A 23,898-nucleotide genomic window follows, 5' to 3' on the forward strand; every position below is an offset into this window, starting at 1 on the left:
CATTGGTTGTAAAGTCGGGAGATAATCCGAAAAATGAGGAACAAGGACCCTTTGCGAGTTGAGGCTGGGAAAGAAAAACTCCGTAACACACTCCTTCCTCTTACTTTTTACTCTTTTTTTATTTTTTATTATTATTAATATATATATATTTTTTTTTAAGGGGTTCGAAACCCAGTCAAGCGAGGCTCATCCGCACTTCTTCCTCTCTTTACTTGGTTCAATTGGATCCCCTCATTTTTAATGCAGGGCGATCGAAAACTTTGCCGGAAAATCAAGTCACCCACAAAATCTTTGTTTTGTCAATGGCGTTAAAGCCTTTTTTTGTCTTTTTCTTTGAGAAGATGTTTAGATTCTGGTCAAATTGAGAAGCTTTAAAAGAAGAAACATACAATGCATCATTGTTAGAAGAAAAAATTCTGGGTATTATGAGTTTTAAATAAGTCTGAAAAAATAGGTTAGAAAAGAGATGTATATTAAGAAATTAGAGATGTGCAAATAAAATTTTCAAACTAAAAAGTTGTCAAAAAAAAAAAATTATAATAAATAACAAAACTCAGTACCCCTAAATACTCGATAGGGTATTGAGGTATTAGAGCATCTTTAGCAATACTAGCCATTTTTAGTCAAATTTTAGCTAAAGTAGCTAAAAAGTTATTTTAGCTAGCCACTTTAGAATTACGTCTGCATCAATGCTCTCTATTTTAGCTAATTGAATTTATATTTTTTTTTAAATGAAGATTAAATAGTTTAAATGTATTTATTGTTAAAGGAAAAACATATTGTGTGCCTTCGTCAAAGTGATTGACGGAGAGGGAATCAAGCAATTATCGATTAACATCAATCAGAATGGATTACGAACCAATCAGTAGTTAATGTCATCATTGTAATTGTTCTTTCCATTGTAATTTTCTCCCTATATAAAAGGGTTATGAAATGAAATGAGTAGACCAATTTCCAATCTCAATTTACTTTAACACGTTATCAGCACGCTCAGAGCCAATAGCCAATAGAAAAAAATCATCATTTTCTAGTTTTCTTTCTATTGAAAAGAAAAAAAAACCCTAGAAGAAACAAAATATTTTCTTCTTTTTCCTCTGCCGCCCTAAACAAAAAAAAAATGTCTTCTCCCCCGGCGGCCCTTCCCACCCGATCCCAACTCACCAGTCGCGCGTTGCAACTTCCAACACAGCCCAGACCAGATCGTCCGGCCTCCATCTCCCTTGCAGCACACCAGGCCGCGCTTCACCTCCGCCTGCACATCACACAGCCCCTTGTGCTCTTCAATAGCACAGACCGGCCTCAATCACACATCACACAGACCGGATTCAATCAACCTTCACACAGACCGGTCTCACCTGCACCAAATTCCATCACATGCTCCAGCCTAGTCCATCCTCCTACCCACGCGGCCAGCCCACAATGTAGATCGCTGCAGAATCCGGCAGCCCTGTAGCCCCGCCCCGCCGCTTTCGCAACGCAGATCGCTGCCCAATCCGGCAGCCCAGCAGCCCGCCTTCAAGGTGTTACTGACGTCAGCCCACCAGTTCCCGGCGTCAGCCTATCAGCCGGTCGATTTCCCATTTCCCACCAGTTCCTGTCACCACTCGCCCCAATCGATCTACCCAACCCATCAGCAAACCAGAAGGAAGGAAAGCAGGAGGAGGAAGAAGAGAAAGAAAAAGGAGAGGAAATAAAAACTCAACCGGCCCAAAGAAAAGGTCCGGTCGAAAAAAAAAAAAAAAGGGGGAATCCCAGGCCGGAAAAAAAAAAAAATGCAGCAGGCCCTGTAGACCCAGACAAGAAAAAAAGAAAAAGTAGGCTTGCAGCCCAGAAAAAAAAAAAGAAAAAAAAACAAGGCCCATTACTGAAAAAGAGGAAGCGGCCCAGTTTTTCTCAAAGTCCAAAAACATCGCTACACACGCCTGCATCAACACGCGCGTGTGCTAGAATTGTTTTATCGAAATCAAGTATGTTTTCTTTATTTTATTTTATGATTTTAACAAAGCATGCTTTATACTTTATTGTTTATGTTTTTATTATATTTTGTTATTAAGCATGTTTGATTAGATAATTTTAATCATTTTAAGCATGCCTTGTTATTTATGTTTTACATAATTATGTTTAAGCATGTTTTAATTATGCTATAGTTTATACTTTATATTGAACATGCCATATATATTTTATTATATATTATTTATGCAATTGTGAGCATATTTTGTGAATTTTATTTACTCTTATATAATTATTCCTAAGCATGCCTTTATATTATGCTATTATTTATATTTTATTATACGCATGATATATTATTGCAATTATTATGTGTAGTATATAATTTGTTGTATATTTGTGAAATTTGAGCATGCAATGTAGCTTATTTTTATATGATATATTTAAATGTACTATGATTATTTTTAATGCAACATATCAATACCGTTTGGCCATGATAATGAAAATTCATGCGCATTATACACTCACTTACTGTGATAAAGTATTTTCACATAGCATCGACAAAAAAAAAAATGTGACCATTACGAATCTTGGTCTTGAAATCTAATTCATATTTTTGGAAAATAATTTACGTGGATGTCTTTATGACTGCGTAATTTATATATTCTCTCTTGTTTTATATAGATGGTTGATCCAACTCGACCTGAGTTTGACATCTTGGACTCAGAAGGACTTGAGTACCATCGTTGGGTTTCCGATATGGAAACTGCCTTTGTGGCAAAAGACTACACTGCCACCATTACTGATCCCAAAGATGATGAACTATCTAATAAGGTGAAAGCAGATGCCTTAATTTTTCTGAAGCGACATATTGATCCTAGCCTACGCTGGGAGTACCTTCAGTTGAAGACACCCAAAGCACTGTGGGATGCCCTTAAAGGACGTTTTGGGAACATTCACGATACTTTGCTCCCAGGACTGGCTGTTCAGTGGAATGGAATCCGCTTGCTTGACTATAAAAAGGTCAATGACTTCAACAAGGACATGTTGCGCTTAAAGGCACGTCTCAATTTATGTGGAAGGGAAATCACAGAAGATGATATGATCTACAAGACTCTTACCACCTTTCCTAATTCAACTTTTATACTAGCGAACCAGTATCAGTTGGATTATGACAACAAAAGAATCACAACCTTTAATAAGTTAATAAGCCTACTGCAAGTGGCTGAGAGACAAAATAAGATTCTCTTGAATAACAATGGCAGGCCCACTGGGACAAAGAAAATTCCCGAGGCTAATTATGGAAAAATGAAAGGTGGAAATAACTCCAATGCAAGGGGGTTTAGACGTGCTGATCCCTACCCACGTGGCAACAATGCACCACGTGGAAAGGGACATGGGGATCATGGAAACAAGATGCCAAAGGAAAGAGTTGACAATGAACCATGCTATAGGTGTGAATTCATTGGGCATTGGTACAAGAACTGCCAAGCAAACAACAGAGTAGTAGCCAATTACAAGAGGTATAGAGAGTCTAAAGAACAAGAGGCTCACTATATGGAAGAAGGAGGTCATGACCTAGACGTCAACCTTACAATTGCAGACTTCAATGACAAAGAGGAACTTGCTAAGTCAATGGATGCTCTTAATCTTGACTGATCTGCTTTATTCATTTTATTTTCCAAAGATAGTTGTGAAGGCATAATGCCTCATTTTTAATTAGACTATTATTTGGTCTTAAAGAATGGTTTGATGAATTAGATTTCTGAACAAAGACCTTTGATTTGCTTATCGTTGGCTTATTAATAAATTTTGAATTTTATTCTGAAGCACTGAATTTATTCAAATTTATTTCTATACACATATTTACATGGTTCGAAATAGCAGTATAAAGATGTAAAGCAATACATCTAGAAAAAAGAAAAATTATTAGAATGAAAAGAATATCATTCTACGCAAATAGAAATACTCTAAAGAATATGAGTTATATTTTCTAAATACCTCCCATTTATTTGTAGGAATGAATGGAGGAGAACTTGAGTGCTTAGATGATAGTGGGACTACCCACACAATATTAAGAAATAGGCAATTATTCATTGAACTAATAGTCTATAAATTCCTCTGTGACTACGGTGATTGGATTATGAAAACTAATAAAATGGCGAGGAATTGCCAAATTTTTGCAGCCTAATGGCGCAACATTTCAAGTCACAGACGCTCTATATGCACCAAGAGCTAATCGAACCTTGTTAATGTTTCAAAGAAATTTGTGCCAACGGTTATCATGTAAAAACACACCGTAAGAATAGAAATGAATACCTTGATATTACATCTAATGACTGTGGAAGGAAACACATCTTAGAGAAACTTATGAGTCAATTTAGTGGACTGTACCTCACTACGATTCGGATCATTGAATTCTATATTGTCACCAATAATGAAATGTGGGACACTGACTCATACAGGCTTTTGCATGACCGCCTTTGGCACCAAGGTCATGACATGATGATCCGTATTTTTAAAGAACTCACACGGACATCCCTTCTTTCGTGTGAAAAATAGGAGAAAAATCCGCCACACTGAAGGTGTCGGTTCTAGTATTGCTCAAATGCAGTCATTACCTTCTGAAGTACTAGAAGCACTACCTCCCTCCCATTATGCCTCATTGACTATTTCAAAGGCAAATCACTCATTTTGCAAAGCCTGCTCTTTAGCAAAAACAGGATTGAGACCTTCCTATGCTAAAGATACAAAACAAAACATTCCATTCTTACAAAGGATACAAAGAAATGTCTGTGGACCTTTCCATCCAGAATGCGGACCAGCAAGACCCTCCTAGTTGCCAAAAATGTGAGGGTGATTTTGTGACTTTTGCAGCAAGACCCTCCTAGTTGTGCGAGACTAGGCCCAAAGTCGTTCAATGGTTGTCCCAAGAACAACTTCGTTGTAACCTGTTCAGCGTAACAGCAGCTACTTGGCTTGACTATAACAACAGCTACTTAGCCTGACTATAACAGCAGCTACTTAGCCTGACTATAACAGCAGCTACTTAGCCTGATGATAACAGCAGCTACTTGGTAGCGGTTTAAACTTGAGTTTATAAGAACAGGACTCATAGGCAGGAAAGGTGTGGGAGCTGGACGCATGAGAGTTTAGCAGAGTGAGAGAGTTCCGGCAACAACATAATTCTGGGTTTTGGGTTAAAGCTGTTTGAATTTTGGTGGCTAGATTATCAGAGATGAAGCTTGATCTCTTGCTTGTATTTCTGGGCCGTTGTGGCTTAGTTTTCTACGGCAACAAACCCGTCCTTTATAGAGGCGATTGAGAGGAAGGGTTTGCACCAAGAACCAGAGGCTTTGAAAGGGTATTCTTGATTTTGGTGGGATCATTCTAAGGCCTTCAGCTCTTGTTTTCCCTATGAAATCAAAAGAGTGAAAACCTGCTTTGGTCATGCGGGTAAAGACCGGTGGTGCAGGTACAGGGCGGCGATGGAAATCCCAGATTTCATGCTGTCGTGATTTCTGAGAGGCCATAATCCCTTGATTTGTGCTATTGTAAACCGTGATTGCAAACATCTAAGTGTTATCGGAAATTGGGGCAGGATTTTGGAGGATGGGAGTTGAGAGGCTTTCGTATAGACTTGGGATTCTTACCCGAAAAAGGACGGAGTAGTGATCCCAGCAGCAACTCGATGGAAACGATATTCCTGAATTGGAGAAGACGACTCCAACGTCCTTCTTGGGCTATGGGCTCTAATGTTGTGGTCTTTGGGTAAGGAATGGATTTAGTGGGCTCTAAGTCTTGTTGGGCTTGTTTTCATCTCTCTGCTAGCCCATATTAAGATATTGGCCCTCGAAGCGTGAATTTTGGTTCCCAAGTCCAAAATTACCGATGGGCCTTATCATAATGATGGGCCTCGCATGATCTGTTACCTTCCACACCATATCCCACCATATGAGCCCCAAACGTAGCTTGGGCCTACGGGTGTCGCGTGATAAATAAGCATGTTGGTCGGTTTAGAAATCCTTGTCAATCGCTTGAATGTTTAGGCATTTCGTATCGCTTGTTGAATAAAGAATTCTCTCACCGAAGAATGGGCTTGCTCGGAGACCCAATGGGTTTGATGACTCGTTCCTTTTGCATGTCACTTAGTCAAATTCGAACTTGTGGAAATTTGGGTATCAACATTAGCCCCCTTGATTTTGTAGCTCGTGTGACCATGTTACGGGCTACATAATCAAAGATTTGGAGACTTACCGAGTGATTGTATATAATCCTCCTCTTTTTTTTTTTTCTTTTTTTTTGTATCTACCCCCGTATCTTATTGATACGATTCATGACTTATTAGGCTTCCCACGTGGCGGTAGACCTTCACCGTCATTGGACTCCTAGTTAGAAAAGAAGAATCCTACTTTTTAGCCACTTTCTCCTCTAGGAAAACAGCATTGGCGTGCAAGTCGTTTCCGTTTCTCCTCGTTTTCTCCCATGTTTTGATTCGAACGAGGCGCTTTTCTCCAGGAGTCAGTTTCTTGGTCCAAGGAAAGAACCTCATCTTCTTTTAAGTCTAATTGGCTTGAGAGAATCCATTCCTGCTCCCTTATTCTCTCAAGGAACGGAGTGAGCGCACCGCACTCACTAAGTAGACGATCTGTGATTTTTCTTCTACGTTTGGTAAGCCTATCAGGTTGCATCCTCTTTTGCTTGACTATCTTCATCCTTTGCCATCTTCGTCTCTTCTTTTCTTTCTCCTGTTTCAAAACCCGCCGTTGCCGTAATCTCACATTTGGCCAATGCGATGCCAGGTTACAGGTGCAATTGCCTATTGCTGGTGCGATGTCGTCGATTTGCTGCCGTGATTGATTCATCGGATGTTGCATGTTCCATCCTGGTGTTACTCATTCTGTTATCTCGGTCGCTTTTGGCTATATTCATCTGCTGTCATGATTGATCCGCTGTCGGGATCATACTGTGCTTGATCTGTTATTGATTGGTAAATATTCCTCCCCATTTCGCATCCTAACTTGTTTCTATATTTATACACATATATATATATATATATATATATTTTTTTTTGGTTTGGCTCGGCCGCATGCACTCAATAGCCTTGGTTTTGATTAGTCCCCTGCCTGATGTAAGAATATATTGATTCAGTATAAGTAACTTGGTCTTTTATGCGTGGAGGATTCCCCCCCTTTTTTTTGTTGCCGTGTTTGCCATTAAACACGACGGGGCTTGTTGTTAGTTTGCTTGTTTCATCCTATGAGATGCGCTTATTAGCTTGGTTGGGACTTTTTTTTTCATCTTTTAGCTTAGCCCTTTGCTTGGTGTGTGATTATGAATTGGCTGAGCATGGAGTGGATTGGTTTGTTGTTGTTGTTGTTTTATTATTATTATTTTTTTTGCGTTATGCTCATTATGCGTGGAGTCTTACTGCTGTGGTTGCAATGGAGCATGTTGTAGCTTGGTATTGCGTAGTTTAGTTTATCATATAGATTGTGCCTGTTAGCTTGGATTGAATGCATCGGCTTTGCGTTTTTCATTCATTTTTTTCTTCTCTTTTTTTTTTACTCGGCCTCCTACTTGACTTGTTATAGTTAGTTGATTCAAAACTGATTACTTGTGAATAGCATGCTGTGATTCGATGGCTTATACTTTCTTTCTTGTTAAGAAACACCTTATCGCATGTGCAGGTCCCTGTATTCTTCTAATCTCATCATGGCTCCCGAGGTGTGTAGTTTAGTTGATCACCATTTCGTGCTTGAGGATGGTCTTAAGAAGGACTTTAGAGGCAATTATGAAACTTCCATAGACGTCAGTCTTGAGCAGATTTCAAGGTTACTGATTGAGAGAGGGGATTATCCGGCAGTTCCCATAAACTTTGAGTATCCCTGTGGTTTAGTTACGGGATGGCCACAATGGGTTGACTATGAACTAGGAGATGAGGCTGCGAGAATCAGACTTTCAGAAGCTGCTGCTCTTTCTTCCGTATTCATCTCTGCCCGTTGTGATATCAACAGGGATGTAGAGTCTCTCCGTCATGTAGTTCGAAGGTGGAATCCTCATACGCATACCTTTGTTTACGAGTGGGGAGAGTTTACCCCTACCTTGGAGGATGTCTTGAATATTATGAGGCTTCCCATTACTGGTTCCGTCAACCCTCTTGGCTTTGATTTTGACTCAGAGAAGTTGCAGGTTCTTGTAGAAGGGGCTTCCAGTATTAAAGGAAGTAAGCGCCGTTTCTCGAATTGGGTGAAGCATTTTTGGGGTGTTACCGAAAATGGGGTATTTGTCCCAGGTAAAGGCTTTGATTCTGGCTGCCGTCTGGAAGCGATGCTATCCCTGTGGCTGACGAAGTTTGTCTTCATTGAGTTTTCTTATGAGTATGTTGAAGAGCGCTTATTTCCCTTGGCGATTGCAATAGCAGCCGGCAGTAGGTTTCCTCTGGGACCAATGTTCCTTGGTCACGTTTACCGTATGCTTGACCATATTGTTGCTGACGAGTTGGAGAGCGTTGGTCGGTGTGGAGTCACTACATTGGTTTCTACCACCTTTCTGCAGGTATTCATCTGGGAACGGTTTAAAGGATTGAAGATGGAGCCTCTGACCATGAGTCTTTCTTTGGAATTGTATAATAATGACAAGGAAGGCAGCAAGCAAGCACAGACTGAGTATTTGCCACCGGTACTTCCTCTGCTGTGCCGTTGGTTTAAAAGGAGACAAGATAAGACTGTGTTTTCTCCGAGCATGTTAGATAACGTGAATAATTTCATCTGGCAGCCCTATCTCCAGTCTTCTGAGTTTGAGACTTTTTCGTTTTCTGGTAAAGAAGAGCAGTGTACTACAGCTCTAGGTCGGGTTGAACTGTACATGACTGTTTGCCCAAACTTTATTCCGTCCATCAGTGAGGATAAGGAAGACTTGGACATCTTCCCTGTTGTTTATTCTCCTGACAGAGTGATGCGGCAAGTTGGCTGCCTTCAGGACGTTCCCTCACCTCCACCTCGCTCTCTTAACTCTAAGATCACAAGCTTTTCTCATATGGAGCGCAGATGCGTACTTGACTTTTCTGGCAGAATTGCGGACTTCCCATCTCAGCTGCCAGGGAATGCCGCGAATGCTAACGCCTCCCCTGCTTATAGTTGTTATTGGAGGGGAGTGTTGTGCAGGTTCAGGCTTTTTGTGGAAGCCGGTGGTCCTCAGCTACAGTTGGGACCTATTACCAGCAGCAGATTGGCTAGCCCCAAGGCCGTACTGACTTATGCCGAAAAGCATAACCTTACGTATACCGAAGTGTACAGTGATGGCACCAGAAAGGTTGTCGGCTATTTGAAGGGCTTTGAAGCTAAAAGGGTGAAGGGAGAGGGAAAGAAGTGCGATAAGAAAATAGGTGATAAAGGTGATGCAAGGGAGCACAACACTCAGAAGCCTGTTCGGCGTTTCAAGCCCAAGGTGGATTTTGACAAGTTTATGCATACGACCCAACACGGAGTCAAACTGATGATCCCCCCAAGCATGCCGCTTCAAAAGAACAAGGAGGTCAAGAAGAAAAGGTCTTCAACACCCCGAGCAGGTGGTACTTCCCAAACAAAGCAAGCGAATGCTACCAATTTCGAAGTGAAGAAAAGGGTGAAGAGGGAGGTTGGTGTAGATTTTGATGTCCCTCTTCGTCGAAGCAACCGTGTGAAATCCAAGAGTTCCCCTTTGCCTCGTGGTCCTCCAACTTATCTTGAGTTATCTGATTCTGATCATGGAGGGGGTTCTCAAGGGGGTCTAGCCGATTCTTCTAAAGAAGATCATGCTACTCCTTCAAAAGGGGCCTCTGATCATCTGCCTGAAGTGCTTCCCATGGTTAGCCAAGATAGTGACAACCAGGTTGTTTCTTTTTCTTCCTTTCCCCCTTTTTTTTTTTTACAACTTCTCCCTTATTACCATCATATATATATATATATATATATATACATATATATATATAGATATAATTTTTTTTTTGGGAGCTAAAATTGCTTCTTTTCTGTAGGTTATCGAAGATGAAGGCATGAGTGATGGTGATAAGGCCGTCACAGATGATGGCACGAGCGATGGTGACAAGATGACCGAAGATGAAGGCATGAGTGATAGTAACAAGGTGGCCGAAGATGAAGGCACGAGTGATAAGCAAGTGCGCAACATCCCCCTTTTGCTCATCTATCGCTCTCCTCCTTTTTTTTTTTTATTGCCAAGATCATCTTCTCTCTTCTCTTTCTTTTTTTTTTTGATGATGTTGCTTTCCCGCAGGCCTTAAAAAACGGCGGTGTGAGCAATGACAATCGGGTATATCCCAGCTGTTCCTTTTCTTCTTTATTGTATTTGTCACATGCATGGGGATTCCTTGACTCACAAAGTACATTCTTCTTAGGTTGATGCGGGATTCAAGCCTTTGCAACATATTCCGGGTGAGAGTGAGAATAATGATCAGGTAGCTCGTTTACTTGAAACTGAAAGCTTGGATTGAAAAGATTTTTTTGTATTAGCGTGCTGATGTGTTTTTGAATTGGAGTTTTTGGCCTTTCATCTGCCTGCTGCCATATGCATGTTCGTCGGGTCTTTGGTTTAAGATAATAGCATGAAAGAATAGATAAAAGTGTAATATTGACATGGAGATTGGATGGTTAATGTAATACCCCGAAAAATCCAAATTAAATTCCGTGGATTTTTATAATTGATTTTGCGGTATTAGGAGCGAGTACGAAGCCTGGAGAAGTTGTGGAAGTAGTTCGAACGATTTTATTTTTGAAAACGAACGTTATTTAGGGACCCGCGAAAGTTGACTTTTTATATGTACCGAATTTGGGAAAGCTTCCTTCATGAAAGTTGTAGAGCTCGTCGATACGATCGCGTACATATGTGGAACGCAATATTCGGAGTTCGTATGAATAAGTTATGAATATTTGAAATTTGGAAATTTTCTATAAATATCAGAAAAATTCTGATATTTCATTAAGGACGAAAGTTTTGAGTTTTTGCGGAACAGTCCCCCAGAACTCTCTGTTCTCTCTCTTCGGTTTCTCTTCAGAACCCTCGGGTTCCGACCGACCCGACCCAGATCCATCTCCCTCCTCCGACGTCCTCCGGCCACGACCCGGCCCTCTCCGTGATCGCCGTGCTCCGCCAAGTCGCCCTCTGCCATCGATTTGCTCCGCCGCTGCCCCGAAAGCTGGATCGAAGGAGCCACAGTTCCGATCGGTGACCCGGCCGGACTTCCCGTTTTCCGGCATCTCCTCGGCCGATCCTTCCCATTTTCGTGATCTCCTCTTCATGCTGATCATCCCTATGTAAGTCTTTCATCACGATTTTGTGTATAGAACGCTAGATCATGGTTTGACTTTTTGGACGGTTCTGATTCAATCTGGGTTTGGATGGACGATCCAGATTAATCCAAACTTCAAAGCTTGATCTAGGACGATCTAGGCCAAACCAGACTTAGCTCCAGTTATGAAAGTTAATCACCCTTTAATTCTGAAGAAGTTTGTAGTTGGTCACTTTGCCATCGGAGGTGGTTGGCCCGGCGTTGACCGCCGCCGTTGACCGCCGGTTTGACCGCCGCTTGTGGCAGCGCGTGGCTGCGCGTCCGGCCGTATTTTTGTGTTCTGTTTTCAGTTTATTCATCTGTGCATCGATACGAGCGTTTTGATATATTATAAGATTATTTTAGAAAAAGTTGATAAATAGTGGATTTACGTTTTTACGTTTATCTTCGGTTTTCGATCTGTGAAGATCAGACCATCGGTTTTACTTCAAATTTTAGTATGTTGATCGTATGACTGTCCCGGTGACTTTGTGACGTCACGGGCGAAGATCCGACTGTTGGATCTTCGTATAATTGTGAAATAGTAATTCGGAAGGCGATTCGTGAGAATCCGACCGTCGGATTTTCATGAAATCTTGTGGAGGTGTTTATAAGGACGATTCAGGAAGATCCGACCGTTGGATCTTCGTGATATTTTTGGAGGATGATCCTAAGGGCGATCCGTGAGGATCCGACCGTTGGATCATCATATAATTTCGATCCGACCGTTGGATCGTCTTTATTTTCAGATCCGACCGTTGGATCATCTTTATTTTCGAATCCGACCGTTGGATCGTCTTTATTTTAGAATCCGACCGTTGGATCGTCTTTATTTTAGAATCTGACCGTTGGATCGTCGTTTAAGTTTATTTCGTGTTTCGTTTACTAAGCAGAGACCATACTTGATTAGGTACTTGACGGTTTGAGTTGACGAGCGTTTGGAATATCGTTATAATTGACTTTTTGGAAGACGCAGCTGGATTAGAGGTGAGTAAATCTCACGTGGTTCATATTACGAACCCAATAAATTTAATTACTTTATTTTTGTCGTAATTGTGTGAAAATATTTATGGAATAAATATTTGTTTTAAATCATATGGACTTGATCAACTACGGTCCATAGGTAAGTAAAATGATTTTATTTTACAAATGAATTTCATGGTTTTTATACTATAGTTGGTATTAGTGGTCATTCCTGAGCGGATGATTACGTATATATATATTTACGTGAAATATATGTTAATTGGCGTGTGATTGGTATGATGAAATGATTGAGAATTGATTGGATATTATTCAAGCTATTAATCTCCCATTTAATTGTTGAATAATGAAATGTTGATCATGAGATGTGAAAGCTATTTTATATGGTCAATTATGAATATGTGGAAATTATTTTAAGAAGTAAAGATTTGTCTTGAAATAATATGTCTCTTTATATGGGTGTACATATGCATTTATACACATTTATACAATCTAAAACTTATAAAGATTGTATGTTGAGAAATTGATTATGTCTAAAAAGTACAATTGTGAAGCCAGGTGATTACAACAACCCCGTGCTTAAGTGAATTACTGGTAAAACTGTTTTGGTGTTATGAGGAGTTAAGCTGTGGGCCCTAGTCCCTTCAGATAGTGCACTATTATACTCTTAGGAAGGGTGGTACTTTGAGTATACATACTTTGGAGGGTGTCCTTGGTATGCTGCGGCTTACCCGTACTTTGGGAATAGTACGTCGGTCCCTAGTACGTGGATTTGTGATTTGATACCAGTCAACCTGGTTGTCCCATGCTATGGGAATAGTACGTCGGTCCCTAGCATGTGGATTTGTGATTTGTTACCAGTTAATCTGAAAATTCACTAAAAAGACTGAAATTGATCAAATATATATCCATGATATATGTTGAGCATGTGGAGGTGTTATGTGAAATTGATCAAATATCTATCCATGATATATGTTGAGCATGTGGAGGTGTTATGTGAAATTGATTAAATATCTATACATGATATATTTTGAATATGTGAAGGTGTTGGTAAAAAGTAAATCAAGCATGTGTTACTTTAATGTTATTTCACATATTAATGATGCAATATTTGCTGATTGAGTTTTAAAAGAGAGTATCGAAAAATACATATTTATATGTTTATGTGATTTTTGGAATTACCTTGTGAGTGTGTTGATTGTTTACCTGAGTTATAATAACTGTAATTAAATAAATCAACAGTTCTTTCTTGTTTACTCACGAGCTTTGCAAAAAGCTTACCGGGTTTGGTGTTGTTGCAATCCCGGTACACTATTCAAATTGTGTAGCGGGTAGTGTCACAGGTCAGGAGATTCAGAGCAGTGATCGTGCGGTTTAGAGAATTAGTATTAGATTTATAACATTTGTTTTGTGAGGAGAATTATACTCTTTGACTTTTATAATTTGTTTTAGTGAGAGTGTGCTGTAATAAGTAGCTTGAGGATTTGGTTTATGTAATATCAAGAGGTGTAATTAGTGGTTGTTTCTGAGAGAAAAAAAAATTCAGAATGTATTTGTATTATTATTAGTCATGTTCCGGATTTGAATCCTTATTTCAAAATTCGGGGTGTGACAGTTTGGTATCAGAGCGTAAGGTGCATATTCAATGATTTGTCAATACTTTCCGAGTGATGGCCCGTCTGCAGCGGATCCCCATCGTGTGCTCTTCGGTATTGATCAAGTCATTGGTATGTAAGAGTGTAGAAGTCATCTAGGACGTTAGGTCGTATTAGGAGTTATGAAATACCTTGGTGTGTTAGTATATTGGTGATTAGGTACTTGTATTGACTTATGCTATGTTTGAGTGTTGTACAAGTTTAACCACGTATTGCTATGCTTCTAAAGTAATGGACAGATTGGGAAGCATCATTAAGGATTGAGGTAAACCATTAGGTTGAGGTATAGTCTTATGTAGGAACATGATCTTTTGAGGATGAAGTGTAGGCATTAGAGATTGAACTGACTGTTCCACTTGTGGTTGATTTGATTAAATCTATTCTTAGGTTGAAATGGTGAAAATGTTGAGGATTCAAGAGTAGTTGGAAATAGAATTGATCTCACAACTCAAAGATGATAGGAGTGTGAGAGATTATGAGATAGAGTTCTCAAGACTATTGGTTTAATGGATGCTAACTTTAGCAAGGTGTAAGGAATAGAGGTGCCTTATTAGCCTTAAGATTTTTCTTACTAAGGCGAAGTGTGATACTAGAAGACCTAATCCCTTGGTGCGTTGTGACAGGATGTGCTTGATGTCTATAGTAGACTTTTGCGTGTGACTTCTTTTTGTGAAATGATGTTCTATGTATGTTGCATGATGCATTTTTCATTATTAACAGATGATTCTTTTACCACTTTGTTAGTGCTTGGGCAATAGAGCTATTACTCTAAGCTCCTCCTAGGAAGATGTCAATCATGAAAGATGTGTCTAGCATAATTTGCTGAGGTTTTGAAAGAGCAATTGGTGACCAAGATTCGATCCTTGGTGTCATCGTAGGGTTAACGCAAAAAGGAGACGACATGCATTCAGTCTTATTAATTCAGTTATTTTACAAAAAAAAAAGACTACGCTATACTAAGCCAAGTCAGCAGCTCCGGAAGGATTGAGGCTTAGCTCAAGAGAAACGTGAGAGCCACTGTTGTAACCGCCTGAGCCACCGGAATAGTAACCAAATGAGCTACCGCCCTCGGATGTAGTCTTCGGGTTACCAAGGATGTTTTCACCGTGCTCAGGGAACAGAGGAAGAGTCTCGACCTCTTGGTGATCTCCTCCTCGTCGTTCCATGAATGATTGTAACCCAAGGGTTAGATCGATCGATCCATCATCATCAGTGGAATCGGTGGAACCGAAGTTGAGATCGATGGATCTGCCACCATCAGTAGAACTTGTGGATCCAAATTTGAGATCGAGGGATCCACCAACCCGAACGTTCCGGATTTCCTTCAACTTCTGACTCTCACGAGCCTTGAGGTTCTGGAACCAAAAGAAAACGTTCTTGTTCTCGATCTGCCCATACGGCTTCAGGTGGAGACAGATCCCCTGTATCTGCTCTGGATTTGGGTTTTTAAGCCCCCTGTCGTAGTAAAGCTCCTGGAGGATTCTTAGTTGAGCTGGTGTAGGAGCCCACCGGTTATTGGTTGGCCTGATAGGCGTGTTGGCACTACTCCCGGCTGCTTGGTTGCTTCCTCCCCCCTCGGTTGGTTGCTGTTGTTGTAGTTCCATGTGTTGCTGGGTTTGGAGCTCCATTAGTTGCAGAATTCGTGGTTCCATGGTGTTGGGTTGAAAGGAAGTGAAAAGTGAAGATCAATAGTGATTGAGTGTTTGGGGCGGATTAATCTTAGAAGGATTGAGGTTGATGATGGGGTGTTGGAGATTTGAAAGCTCAGAGGAAAGAAGTGATTGAATCAACTAGATGGGAGAGAAGATTCGGAAGGAGAAGGATTGAATCGAAGAAGATAGGATCTGAGTTTTGAAAGAAGAGGAAAGCTGAAGAGTTGAGAGAGAAGGGCTGGAACTCGGGAGAGATTTTTCTTTCCTTTGGAGTGAACAGTTGCGCCCTCAGAATGCACCTATTTATAGAACGAGGTGAGCAGATCTCCACCGTTGGATGAACAATCTCAGAGATTCAATCTACGCGTTGGATTAAAGTCGCCCGAAAACACGGAAAAGCTGTTGGCGCGTGGAGAGCGTGTAAGGAGACCGAGAGAATTTCGAGGCGCTGTGGCAGACAGCTTTAGCCGAAAGTAAATTTGACTTCCGTAAATCACGGAAAGGATAAGTCGTTTCAGATGGGCTGTACATGGGCTTGTCCCGGATCAATGCCCTCACTGTAGCTATGGGTGGAGGCCCGTGGGGCTGAATTTCTGAAATAGTTTTGGGTAAAATTGTGGGCCAGATTTCTGCAACAGTTTTGGGTATTTTGGGCCAGACTGCCGAAACGGTTGAGTTTAAATAGAAGGATTGGTATGGAAAATAACGTGAGCAGCTTGTGCTCCAGTGGTTGGGGGCAAAGTTTTTGAACAACAGGTTATGAGTTCGAACCTTACCTCTTACAATTATTTTTTTTTGGACTTTGTATATGTTCAGTATACGGACGTATTTTATACGTAGAGCTGTAGCTTAGTAGATTTCTACAGTTTTGGGAAAAGTGGAGACAGTACAGTCAAGCGTGGAAGTTGAAGTAGAAATTGATGTGGCCATATTTGGTGGTCGGTTAGTATTTTATATGAGCTACCGAAAACCTTAATCGGGAGAAATTGACTTACGATTAAATTTCGGGACGAAATTTCTTTAAGGAGGGTAGACTGTAATACCCCGAAAAATCTAAATTAAATTCCGTGGATTTTTATAATTGATTTTGCGGTATTAGGAGCGAGTACGAAGCCTGGAGAAGTTGTGGAAGTAGTTCGAACGATTTTATTTTTGAAAACGAACGTTATTTAGGGACCCGCGAAAGTTGACTTTTTATATGTACCGAATTTGGGAAAGCTTCCTTCATGAAAGTTGTAGAGCTCGTCGATACGATCGCGTACATATGTGGAACGCAATATTCGGAGTTCGTATGAATAAGTTATGAATATTTGAAATTTGGAAATTTTCTATAAATATCAGAAAAATTCTGATATTTCATTAAGGACGAAAGTTTTGAGTTTTTGCGGAACAGTCCCCCAGAACTCTCTGTTCTCTCTCTTCGGTTTCTCTTCAGAACCCTCGGGTTCCGACCGACCCGACCCAGATCCATCTCCCTCCTCCGACGTCCTCCGGCCACGACCCGGCCCTCTCCGTGATCGCCGTGCTCCGCCAAGTCGCCCTCTGCCATCGATTTGCTCCGCCGCTGCCCCGAAAGCTGGATCGAAGGAGCCACAGTTCCGATCGGTGACCCGGCCGGACTTCCCGTTTTCCGGCATCTCCTCGGCCGATCCTTCCCATTTTCGTGATCTCCTCTTCATGCTGATCATCCCTATGTAAGTCTTTCATCACGATTTTGTGTATAGAACGCTAGATCATGGTTTGACTTTTTGGACGGTTCTGATTCAATCTGGGTTTGGATGGACGATCCAGATTAATCCAAACTTCAAAGCTTGATCTAGGACGATCTAGGCCAAACCAGACTTAGCTCCAGTTATGAAAGTTAATCACCCTTTAATTCTGAAGAAGTTTGTAGTTGGTCACTTTGCCATCGGAGGTGGTTGGCCCGGCGTTGACCGCCGGTTTGACCGCCGCTTGTGGCAGCGCGTGGCTGCGCGTCCGGCCGTATTTTTGTGTTCTGTTTTCAGTTTATTCATCTGTGCATCGATACGAGCGTTTTGATATATTATAAGATTATTTTAGAAAAAGTTGATAAATAGTGGATTTACGTTTTTACGTTTATCTTCGGTTTTCGATCTGTGAAGATCAGACCATCGGTTTTACTTCAAATTTTAGTATGTTGATCGTATGACTGTCCCGGTGACTTTGTGAGGTCACGGGCGAAGATCCGACTGTTGGATCTTCGTATAATTGTGAAATAGTAATTCGGAAGGCGATTCGTGAGAATCCGACCGTCGGATTTTCATGAAATCTTGTGGAGGTGTTTATAAGGACGATTCAGGAAGATCCGACCGTTGGATCTTCGTGATATTTTTGGAGGATGATCCTAAGGGCGATCCGTGAGGATCCGACCGTTGGATCATCATATAATTTCGATCCGACCGTTGGATCGTCTTTATTTTCAGATCCGACCGTTGGATCATCTTTATTTTCGAATCCGACCGTTGGATCGTCTTTATTTTAGAATCCGACCGTTGGATCGTCTTTATTTTAGAATCTGACCGTTGGATCGTCGTTTAAGTTTATTTCGTGTTTCGTTTACTAAGCAGAGACCATACTTGATTAGGTACTTGACGGTTTGAGTTGACGAGCGTTTGGAATATCGTTATAATTGACTTTTTGGAAGACGCAGCTGGATTAGAGGTGAGTAAATCTCACGTGGTTCATATTACGAACCCAATAAATTTAATTACTTTATTTTTGTCGTAATTGTGTGAAAATATTTATGGAATAAATATTTGTTTTAAATCATATGGACTTGATCAACTACGGTCCATAGGTAAGTAAAATGATTTTATTTTACAAATGAATTTCATGGTTTTTACACTATAGTTGGTATTAGTGGTCATTCCTGAGCGGATGATTACGTATATATATATTTACGTGAAATATATATGTTAATTGGCGTGTGATTGGTATGATGAAATGATTGAGAATTGATTGGATATTATTCAAGCTATTAATCTCCCATTTAATTGTTGAATAATGAAATGTTGATCATGAGATGTGAAAGCTATTTTATATGGTCAATTATGAATATGTGGAAATTATTTTAAGAAGTAAAGATTTGTCTTGAAATAATATGTCTCTTTATATGGGTGTACATATACATTTATACACATTTATACAATCTAAAACTTATAAAGATTGTATGTTGAGAAATTGATTATGTCTAAAAAGTACAATTGTGAAGCCGGGTGATTACAACAACCCCGTGCTTAAGTGAATTACTGGTAAAACTGTTTTGGTGTTATGAGGAGTTAAGCTGTGGGCCCTAGTCCCTTCAGATAGTGCACTATTATACTCTTAGGAAGGGTGGTACTTTGAGTATACATACTTTGGAGGGTGTCCTTGGTATGCTGCGGCTTACCCGTACTTTGGGAATAGTACATCGGTCCATAGTACGTGGATTTGTGATTTGATACCAGTCAACCTGGTTGTCCCATGCTATGGGAATAGTACGTCGGTCCCTAGCATGTGGATTTGTGATTTGTTACCAGTTAATCTGAAAATTCACTAAAAAGACTGAAATTGATCAAATATATATCCATGATATATGTTGAGCATGTGGAGGTGTTATGTGAAATTGATCAAATATCTATCCATGATATATGTTGAGCATGTGGAGGTGTTATGTGAAATTGATTAAATATCTATACATGATATATTTTGAATATGTGAAGGTGTTGGTAAAAAGTAAATCAAGCATGTGTTACTTTAATGTTATTTCACATATTAATGATGCAATATTTGCTGATTGAGTTTTAAAAGAGAGTATCGAAAAATACATATTTATATGTTTATGTGATTTTTGGAATTACCTTGTGAGTGTGTTGATTGTTTACCTGAGTTATAATAACTGTAATTAAATAAATCAACAGTTCTTTCTTGTTTACTCACGAGCTTTGCAAAAAGCTTACCGGGTTTGGTGTTGTTGCAATCCCGGTACACTATTCAAATTGTGTAGCGGGTAGTGTCACAGGTCAGGAGATTCAGAGCAGTGATCGTGCGGTTTAGAGAATTAGTATTAGATTTATAACATTTGTTTTGTGAGGAGAATTATACTCTTTGACTTTTATAATTTGTTTTAGTGAGAGTGTGCTGTAATAAGTAGCTTGAGGATTGGTTTATGTAATATCAAGAGGTGTAATTAGTGGTTGTTTCTGAGAGAAAAAAAAATTCAGAATGTATTTGTATTATTATTAGTCATGTTCCGGATTTGAATCCTTATTTCAAAATTCGGGGTGTGACAGTTAAAATAAGTTTATGTGCGTGTATCCGTATTGCAGTGTGCATAAGTGTATTTACCAATCAACAGAAGGGTATTTAAAAGGAATGCAATACATGGTGGTTCCAAATCGCTATGTATCTTGCTTTTGTAAAAGTATCGTGTTTGTTTGCTAAATTATTTGTGAAACAAGATAAGGAGATTATGTAGTAAAACTAAATGACATAATATGCAAGTTGATAACGTGTGTTATGCAGTGCGGTAAGCATGACTTTTGTGTTAAGAACGATGATAAAAATGCATGTAGCTTTGTGTGGAAAATGACATAAGAGTGATGAAAAGAATAGAGGGAACGTATAACTGAAAGCTCAAAGGGGTTATTTGCTGCCGGGGACAGCAGTAAGAGTAGTATTCATGAGAAAGTAAAAGTGTGGTATGAAGAGTCATAAATTTGCAAGTAGGATGAGTAAGTTTTCAAGTAAAACAATGCATATGTAGTAAAATAGAAAAGAAAGAGAGCAAAATTGGAATGAGATGCACCGTTTGTTGTGGTTCTGATTATTTTCTTGGAGTAATAGGTCGGGAGATCACTTGTGGTATGTTGCGTTACTCATGCGTCTGTGTTTTTTTTATCTCGCTTGCGAAGTGTGCTTGAGTATTTTAAGGACAGGTTTTTTTTTTTGAAGTATTTATGCTTTTCCAGCTGCTGTAGTTCGTGACAATACTGCCTTTGTTAATTACATGAGTTTTGCCCCTTTGATAATGTGAAATGTGGAAGGCATGTAATATTTTGCAGAATCAGATATTTTCCTTTTCTTATGATTTCCTTCCTCTCTCTCTTTTTTTTTTTTTAGGAGCAGGGGCATCCTTCAGAAGTTGATAAGAGTACTGACGGGGTTGGTCATAACACGGCGGTACACGCCTTAGTTGAGTCTGATAAGCACATTCCAGGGATTGATAAGGTGACTGCCATTCACACTCAAAGCCTTGGCCCCAGCCTGCTTGCCAAAGGGTCAACTAGTGAGTGGGCGACCCATATGGACAACTTCATGGTTCGATTTGCTTCTAAAGAGGAGTCTGCTTTAAGCATGGCTGATGTTACACCAGTGTTGAGCGGAGACATGGCTGTTTTTGCTGGTATGAAAATTCCTTCAGAGTTGGTGGGTCCCTTGACTAGATTTGCTGAGAGATATAGCGGTGGAGATATCTTTAGTTTGATTGATCGAGATTATACTTCAAGGAAGAAGTGTGAGTTGATTAAGGAACTTGGCATGATGTTGTTCAGCATGGAAGTTTGCCAGATAAAAGATGGAGAAGTATTCCTTATTTGGAGAGACACCTGTCGTGATTTCATGGGGGCAGGTCTTAACCTTGGCTTCCTGTTGGATTTCTTAAAACAAGGTGCAAAGCATTTCTTTGGTTATATGATGAGGTCTGAAGGATCAGAGAACCAGTATGTTAAAGTTCAAGGCCTGCAGGAGATGGTTTCGCAAACCAAGAGGGAGCTTGCACGTCTTGAGGGAGAGTTGCGTAAGGCTCAAGATGATCTGAGTTCCAGTCTGCGTGACATTTCTGTTCCTGCCATGGAGTGCGTACTAGAATCTTCTTGGAAGGATGGCAGTTGCTTCTCTTATTATTTGTATTAGGATCTGGGTTTATGCTGTTTGTGAAATATGAACGCAACTTTTGCTTTTAGTTGAGCGTTCGAGTATGAAGCTCACTTAGTAGGACTAAACTTTTGCAGCATGTATGAATGCTTATCTTTATTTATCGTCTTGGTTTGCATGTTCTTCGCTTGTTACCCCTTTTTTTTTAGAAGGTTGGAGCTAAATGAATAGCACTTCGTTTACTGCCGGAATCGCTTTACTGCTGGGATTCCAGGCTAGCGTTGACCCCTCCTTCCTTTTCTTTTCTTTTAGGCTCATGCTAGCCCCCTTGTATAGATTCGCGAAGCCTTCAATTAGAGTATCTTAGTTTTGGCAAACAAGGTAAGGCAATATATTTGGAAACATCCCTTCATTTCTCATTGCAAGCTTCTTAATACAAATTCAGGCATCATCGCCATGGTGACGTGCCTTACAAAAGCTTCTACCAAAACAGAAGATGTGCCTTGCAAGTGATTACAGAGGTTGATAGAGGCATATATTTTTTTTTGAAAGGAAACTAGACTATAAGATAGAGACCTTCGTGTATTAAGGTCTAGCAGTAGTAAGGCTTGAGCCACTTGCCATTGATAGGATCAGTCAGCCTACCGCTGTTGGCATGAATGAGGCGATAATAACCGCTGTTGTGAGTCTCCTTAATGACAAATGGTCCTTCCCACTGAGCTGCAAATTTAGAAGGGCCAGGCATCTGTCTTCTTACCCAGTCAACGGTTCTAAGAACTAAGTCTCTTTCTTTGAAGCTTCTCTCCTTGACTGTTCTATTGTAAGCTTTAGTCACCCTTTGTCGATACGCTTCTGCCCTTGCTTCCGCTTGTCTTCGCCTTTCATCTACAGCTTCAAGGTCCATTGTTCTCCACTTAGTACAGGACTCATCATCCCACTCCAGATCATTAACAGCTAACACTCTAGCCATCGGGATCATAAGCTCCACTGGTAAGACTGCCTCGGATCCATAGACTAGAGAATATGGGGAAAACCCAATAGCACTCCTAGGTGAAGTACGATAAGCCCATAAAGCATCCGGTAGATGAGTGCTCCATCCTCCCTTGTATTCATGTACCATTTTACTTAAGATCCTGACGAGCGTCTTGTTTGTTGCTTCAGCTTGGCCGTTTCCTTGAGGATAATAAGGTGTTGATCTTCTGTGCTTGATTCCATATCCCTTGAGTGCCTTGCTTACTTCTTGATTGACGAAGGGTGTTCCATTGTCAGACACAATTTTGTAAGGAATACCAAATCTGCAAACAATGTTCTCCCTTATGAAGTTTGAAATTGCAGCTCCCGTGGCCTTACGAAGTGGAACTGCCTCTACCCACTTGGTGAAAGACTCAGTTGCTGTGAGGATCCATATAAACCCCCCAGAAGGTGGGTGAATGGTTCCTACCAAGTCTAACCACCAAGTGTGAAATGGCCAAGGTGTTTTCATGTCTTGTAACAATGTTGATGGCTTGTGACTCAAGTTTCCATGTGCTTGGCATGTGTGACACTTCTTGACTGTGTTATAGGCATCTTCACGCATGTTGGGCCAGTAGTATCCCAAGTCTAATAGCTGCCGGTAAAGCTTCTTTCTTCCTTGATGCTCTCCACATTCCCCAGCATGCACTTCTTGTAGAACTTGTTGATATTCAGTAGCTCCCAGGCATCTTAATGGCTCACCATTGAATCCTTTTCTATACAGCGTGCTCCCATCCACAAAATACCTTTTCACCGTCTTCTTGACCTTGTATGCGTGCTTACGGTCTTCCGGCAGTGTGATAGGAGCATTTTAATGCGACGTTTTAACTGCATTTCCCTACATTTCTTACGTTATTTCCTTATTAAAATCCTGTTTAGGAAAGTTTCCATTCTTTGATTGGGAAAGTTTCTATTTGTAGAAAGTTTATATTTTTGTAGTTTCTATTTATCATTTTTAGTAAGTTGCCATTTTTCATTTTAGGAAAGTTTCTATTTTTCTTATTAGTTTCTATTTTTAGGACCTCCAAGCAAGTGGAAAATCTTGAGGAGGAAAATCAAAGTTGCAACCAAGTGGAAAATCTTGAGGAGGAGAATCAAAGTTGCAACCAAGTGGAAAATCTTGAGGAGGAGAATCAAAATTGCAACCAAGTGGAAAATCTTGAGGAGGAGAATCAAAGTTGCAACCAAGTGGAAAATCTTGAGGAGGAAAATCAAAGTTGCAAGCAAGTGGAAAATCTTGAGGAGGAAAATCAAAGTTTCAACCAAGTGGAAAATCTTGAGGAGGAAAATCAATTCAAGTTGAACAAGTGATAAACAAGTGGGAATATATTTTTTACAAATTTGTCTAACATATCTAGCCCTTCATTTATGTTCATCTCCACCCTCCATTCATCATTTTTTGGGCTATAAATACACTTCTCCTCTCACTCTCAAAATACATTCCTTCATCCAT

General features: G+C 40.2%; 1 protein-coding gene and 2 long non-coding RNA genes across 3 annotated transcripts; all 3 read left to right on the forward strand.

The window, feature by feature from the left end:
* Nucleotides 1-7,662: 7,662 nt before the first annotated feature.
* Nucleotides 7,663-10,438, forward strand: LOC112193995. The gene is made up of 4 exons (XM_024334261.1): nucleotides 7,663-9,819; nucleotides 9,965-10,105; nucleotides 10,222-10,257; nucleotides 10,343-10,438. Exons 1-4 carry the CDS (start codon nucleotides 7,663-7,665, stop codon nucleotides 10,436-10,438), a joined length of 2,430 nt encoding a protein of 809 aa, XP_024190029.1.
* Nucleotides 10,439-10,897: 459 nt separating this feature from the next.
* Nucleotides 10,898-13,805, forward strand: LOC112191642. The gene is made up of 3 exons (XR_002933047.2): nucleotides 10,898-11,258; nucleotides 12,183-12,259; nucleotides 13,582-13,805. It is a non-coding gene; the product is annotated as an uncharacterized LOC112191642 (long non-coding RNA).
* A 3,088-nt stretch (nucleotides 13,806-16,893) lies between these two features.
* LOC112194862 lies at nucleotides 16,894-19,717 on the forward strand. The gene is made up of 3 exons (XR_002934170.2): nucleotides 16,894-17,254; nucleotides 18,166-18,242; nucleotides 19,567-19,717. It is a non-coding gene; the product is annotated as an uncharacterized LOC112194862 (long non-coding RNA).
* The last annotated feature ends 4,181 nt before the right edge of the window (nucleotides 19,718-23,898 follow it).

This window comes from Rosa chinensis, chromosome 3, assembly GCF_002994745.2.
Source record: "Rosa chinensis cultivar Old Blush chromosome 3, RchiOBHm-V2, whole genome shotgun sequence".
Taxonomy (NCBI): Eukaryota; Viridiplantae; Streptophyta; class Magnoliopsida; order Rosales; family Rosaceae; genus Rosa; species Rosa chinensis.

Excerpts from the sequence above, each read along its gene's own strand:
- LOC112193995 (XM_024334261.1), top strand. The coding sequence starts at position 7,663 with ATGGCTCCCGAGGTGTGTAGTTTAGTTGATCACCATTTCGTGCTTGAG. Across the intron at positions 10,106-10,221 it reads AAGGCACGAGTGATAAGCAA|GCCTTAAAAAACGGCGGTGT; the intron begins GTGCGCAACATC and ends GCTTTCCCGCAG. Across the intron at positions 10,258-10,342 it reads GTGTGAGCAATGACAATCGG|GTTGATGCGGGATTCAAGCC; the intron begins GTATATCCCAGC and ends CATTCTTCTTAG.